The following is a 5678-nucleotide window of genomic DNA, read 5'->3' on the forward strand; positions in this document are numbered from 1 at the left end:
TAGTATTAGAATTTCATAAAATAATAAGTTTTATCAAAAATAAGACTTATAAACTTATTTCACTCCCCTCTATATTAAATAAAGTTTGAAGTTAAGTCATTCGTATGGAGAAGAAATACTATATTTGAGACATATGAAACTCTAATTTTATGATTACGAGCGTAGCAAAATGCTTGATTTGATATCAAACCAGGATAAGCAGAACAAATTATGCTCACAGGATATGCTGTACGAGCCTAGAATATCCAAGCCTCGCATCCTCTTCAACATAGCCGCCACTTGATCATCAGCTTGAAAATAACCTTGATTTCACATCTTCATTGTGTTGTGTTGTGTTGTGTTGTATTGTATTGTATAGTATTGTGTTATTGCATACATCTTTGCTTTCATATTGCCTTGTACTTTTCAAATATATCAGTCTTTGTTGTATGTTGCTATTGTTGATTGTTCATCAATCAATAAATTATCATTCCCATATAATAACCAGGTTCGCCTAGTGAGGTCACTGCGTCACTTAACATCTCTAAAGATAACCTTAAGAGAGTCCCTGTTTGCGGGCATTACAAACATCACGACATTCAACTGTCGATATTGATTCCATTTTCAATTAGAGAATATTACCAGGATTTCGCAGACGATCACTTATCAATCCTACATATCATCGCAAACTTTTTATATCCCATACACGTTCAAGAATATCGACTGTCGTCGTACCTAACAGCTAATGCTACCGCCACCGGGCTTGGAGCCCACATCAACATCAACTTTCCTCAACGATGTCTCTCCCACTTCCATTATTTCCTCTGCGATAGCAACTTCCACGGCACTGTTACTCGATCTCGTAAATCCATCATCTACAACAGCGACAATGCTCGCCACCGCAAAAGATGAAGATTCCCCGGATTCAGACACTGGAGAATGCCAACTTCTTGGGAATTTTGCCATATTGGTTCAGGGTTCGTTAGGTCTATTGGCTGTGATGGCCTTGGTATTCAAAAGATGGAGAGAACGGCCCCAGAGACCTGTGAAAATTTGGTTTTTTGATGTTTCGAAACAAGTGGTTGGAAGTGTGTTGGTTCATATCGCAAATTTGTTGATGAGCATGTTATCGAGTGGGCAATTCAGTATCAAATTGGATGCCAGTAATGTTGCGAAAAGAATGGTGGATGATTCGGGGCAATACAAGCCAAATCCTTGCAGCTTCTATCTCCTGAACTTGGCTATTGATGTAAGTATATTCGTCTATGATATAACATTTCAATATATGCTAATGTTTGACTCCAGACAACTATCGGCATTCCGATACTCATATTTCTCCTTCGAATACTTACTTCGCTTTTTGTTATGACACCATTTGGCAATCCTCCCGAGTCTATCGAATCAGGCAATTATGGCCACCCACCAAAAGCATTTTGGTGGTTCAAACAATCTATAATTTATTTCATCGGTTTGATGGGTATGAAAATTTGCGTGCTCATCATCTTCCTTGTCCTTCCTTGGATTTCACGGATTGGAGACTGGGCACTGAGATGGACAGAGGGTGATGAAGCATTGCAAGTGATATTCGTCATGTTGATCTTCCCAGTCATCATGAACGCCACTCAATATTACATCATTGATTCATTCATCAAGAATCAAAAGCCTGATCATGAGCTTATACCAGATGAGGATAGCGATAGTGATCTTGAGGGGAGAGACGGCCGTTATGCTGATCCCAGCAGAAGCGTCGATGGAATTCAGTCTGAAGGAGAGGGAGATGATGAAGTTTTGGCAAAAGCTCATAAAAACACTAGACCAGAAACACCAAGAAACAAACGTGCGGGTTTGAGGTCGGGAAATAAAGACTATGACCCTCTATACGATGGTGAGAGTAGTCCAACGGTAGTGGGAAGCACAAGTTCGACACCAGAGGATGATAGTGATAGCACTACGAAGAAATAAATTACCCCGCCATTTTGATTTGAGAGGAAATGGATGCAACTGTTAATACGAGGGATTGGTATATGACTTTTGAGTACATACTTGAGCAGAGTACATTATGCAAGGTGTTTGTGGAGTTTAGCACATGGGATTTTCTGTCGTCGGTCACACATAGACACACATCATATTGGTCGGAAAGTTTTTAGTATGGATGAATTGGCGTCTTCACGGTATGACATACAATTGGTTTGTGGATTTTGGCTAGGTTTGGTCCTGTATAGGGCTGTGAATAAAAATATTCTTTCCACTTTTACAGGTTTTCAATGTTTGTAATTGCATTATCTTCTTTTTGTATTAAATGGTTGTGAATCTGATTGCTTTTGATGTGATGTGATTTATATATGTTCTAGCAAGTGCTGGTGATAAGTATTTAGAGATCTGCTCTGCTGGCAATTAATATATATACGAGTACATGAAGGCGTTCCAGAGTTGGTATCTACTCCTAGGTATGCATGCAGACATTTTCGGATCTCCAAACAGCGGGTTTGAGTATCAACACTTGACATTTTTCAAAATTGTGATTTTGAATAAAGAAAAGGATGACTACTTATTTGAGAGAAAATGTATAAGGATCGAGATATCATATTTTGATATACTCGAAATTTGAAAACATGATATACTCGAAATTTGATTGTTTCGATATGCGTACTGTTTAATATTAAGTCGAGAGAAAAGAGAGGTTAAACGAGGAGAGCTTCCTATGTAAGGTCAATATTTGGCGGTTCCTACTGGGGAATTGATATAATACTACGTTTCTGATCTGATGGGATTCGCAAACGCGGTTGGATTTACACTTGGAGGTGTGGAGAGTGGGATACTGTTTATATTTATATTCATCGTTGAGATGATTTTCTGGGTATTGAGATTTTGGGGATCTTTAGGTAGGTAGATAGGTAGATGGGTAGATAGGTGGATAAAAATTACCCTAACTTTGCGGGAGGGAGGCAGTGCCTGAGAAGTTTTTAGTTAGTCGGGCGGTTAGGAACTAGGAGATAGGAGCTAGGGTTGAGTTCCTGGCGTTAAGGGGGGGGGGGGGGGGAGGTTGGAGGTTGGAGGGCTTGATATTATATATGAAGGAGGGGTTTTGAAATTCTTTGGATAAAGTTTGTGGTTTGTTTGTATTCAATCAAATCGCTTTTTTGTTACTTTATTGTTGTTGTTGTGGTTGAGAGGAAAGGAAAATACTATCGAGTGAGGATTTTTAGGAGATTAGGTATTCAACGAGGAAGGATATCATTGAGACTTGGTTGAGTGAGAGAAAGAAAGGAAAATATGGATTCAAATCTCTTTCCTCAATTACCAGGACAGTGTTATACACCTGGGAAAGCGATGAAATCAACTCCAAGATTAGAGGAGAGCGTGTGGGGACAACCTGTTAGTTTTTTCTTCTTCTTCATATTGCTTTGACTTGAGAGGGAAGTAAAATTAACAAGACATAGTGTCCACTCTCCTCAGGAATGTCTATGCAATATCCTACACAGTCATCATCTCCAATCACGCAGTTATCGTTGCAATCACGCGTGGATCTTATTATGGGTGGGCAGAGAGAGGAGAGGAAGGGCGGAGCGAAGGGGTTTTTGGATGGTGAGATGGGGGAGGGCGAAGAGGAGGAGGAGGATGAGGGGGAGAGAAATACGCATATGAGAGGGGGAGGGACGATTTGTGATTTGTGTGTGGGGATTTGTGCGGGGTTGTGTGTTTATGAGTGTTTGAATTGTTGTTGTTGTTGTTTTTAGGAGGGGTGGGAAGGTGGGAAGAGAGGGATGAGTTTTATGCGTTGTTTTGGGGGATGGGAATGGGAATGAATGGAGTTTTGGGTTGGAATTAAGTGGATGGAGTTTCAGGGTGCGGAGAAGATGGACGGAGAGCTTAATGCTACTGATTTTGCTTTTACTTTTGCTTGGGTTTGGTTTCTGCGAGGAGAGGATATTTTCATTGTTGATATTTGATAGTTGATATTTGATTTCTTTATGGAGAAGTGGGAGGAGTAAAACGTTTCGTATGGGATGGTCTAGGAATTTGGGAGCTTAACTTGGAGGTACCATCTAGATATCCGGTTTGCTAATTCGTTACTATCTGTCTGTCTTTCTGTCTGTGTCATGAGTGCTTTTGTGGTCGAAATGTGTTGTGTGACGTGTTATGCTATGCCTTCAGTTTTATGATCTGAAGATTTCATGAAGTCTACATATCCATGGATACTTACTTGCGAATTATCTAGCCTTGTACTGTTGTGCTAGAAATTACTTCATTTGTAAATTGCAACTTCCCTGAATCTCGTCGATTCTATTGCACATCTTCTATCCTATGCGGTTCACGGTGATATCTAGCAATCTAGAAGTCTAGAAGTCAATTACATAGCGACTTAATCATCACAACACATCTCATCCCATCTCGTTTCAAAAAGTTCAGATAATATCTCATAATGCATCATACCACGTGTTATTTATCACATCAGTAGGTAGAAAGTTTTGTTGCATATCTGACGCGTATTGCTTTCGCTAGAGGGTTGAGTCTAGTTTGTTTGATGGCTATAAAAAGTCGCGTTGTACGGTGTGTAGAAGCTAGCAGAAACTAGCAATAAAGAAGTGCATATATCTTCTACAGATATGCAACAAAATTAATGGGGGTTGGATATTCACTCTTTTGTTTAATGGGTGTGGCTCGGTAATTTAAATTATTCGGTAGGTAGATAGCGATTCATGTGGATTGTTGGGGAGGGACTGCTGTGTGTCTGATGTTATTCTTTTTTATTGATGTTAAAGAGTCGAGCTAGGAAATGATACAGAGACTGATGGAAGCTAGCTGGTGAGCTAGCAATGAGCTAGCAGTATACCACCGTCTATTTTTTCTTCGGGTGTGCAACAAAAGCATTGGGGGTTGGATATTCACTTTTAACAAAATGATTTTGGTAGGTTGGATAGCGTAGCAATGGTGATTCTCTTAGATTTTCAGGAGTTTTTGTTGCACATCTGACGCTTTTCTTTCTTATTCTGGATACAGATTCAAGCTAGCAATCAAATGAAACCCGATAGTGAGCTAGCATTGAGCTAGCATTGAGCTAGTATCATATCACCGTCTATTTTTTTTTCAGATATGCAACAAAAAGATCAAGACATCGGATATTCACTTCCTCGTCCAATAAAAATATCTCGGTAGATAGCACAGCACTGGGTAGTAATTCAATCGAGGGTTTGGATACTTTTGTTGCATATCTGATGCGAGTTAATTAAGCTAGTGTGAGAATGTCTGCTAGCAATTGTCGAGGAAGTACCTAGTGGTGATATATGTTGGCGCTAGTATTCTGCTAGCGATATAGTGGTAGCTATATATTTCTTAGATGTGCAACAGGAGGGTTGAGATGTGGGGTATTTGCTACTGCTGTTTCGGCTGGTAGATTTACGGGGAAGATGTGGTGTGGAAAAGTGAATATGGAGAGGATGATATGAAATGAAGGTGGTGAGATGAGATGAGATGAGATGAAAGAGAGAGTAAGATGACAGGTGAGAGGATGAAAGAATGGAATAAACTGGTACGTTTTGTTTTGTAAATTATAACATCACTTAGGGGATGAAGTTATGATTAATTGAGTAATTTATTATTCCTCCTTTATGTATTAATCTCTGGCTATCTATCGAGGATTGGGAAACAACGCATCCACGCACTCCATCCCATAAAAACACCTCTTGAATTCAAATTAT

General features: G+C 39.6%; 1 protein-coding gene across 1 annotated transcript; it reads left to right on the top strand.

Annotated features, from left to right (window-relative positions):
- Positions 1–300: 300 nt before the first annotated feature.
- On the top strand, positions 301–2289 carry EAF01_007895 (uncharacterized protein). The gene is made up of 2 exons (XM_038916151.1): positions 301–1228; positions 1285–2289. Exons 1-2 carry the CDS (start codon positions 725–727, stop codon positions 1939–1941), a joined length of 1161 nt encoding a protein of 386 aa, XP_038768622.1. The 5' UTR covers positions 301–724; the 3' UTR covers positions 1942–2289.
- The last annotated feature ends 3389 nt before the right edge of the window (positions 2290–5678 follow it).

Source organism: Botrytis porri (assembly GCF_014898465.1).
Source record: "Botrytis porri strain MUCL 3234 chromosome Unknown BPOR_010, whole genome shotgun sequence".
Taxonomy (NCBI): Eukaryota; Fungi; Ascomycota; class Leotiomycetes; order Helotiales; family Sclerotiniaceae; genus Botrytis; species Botrytis porri.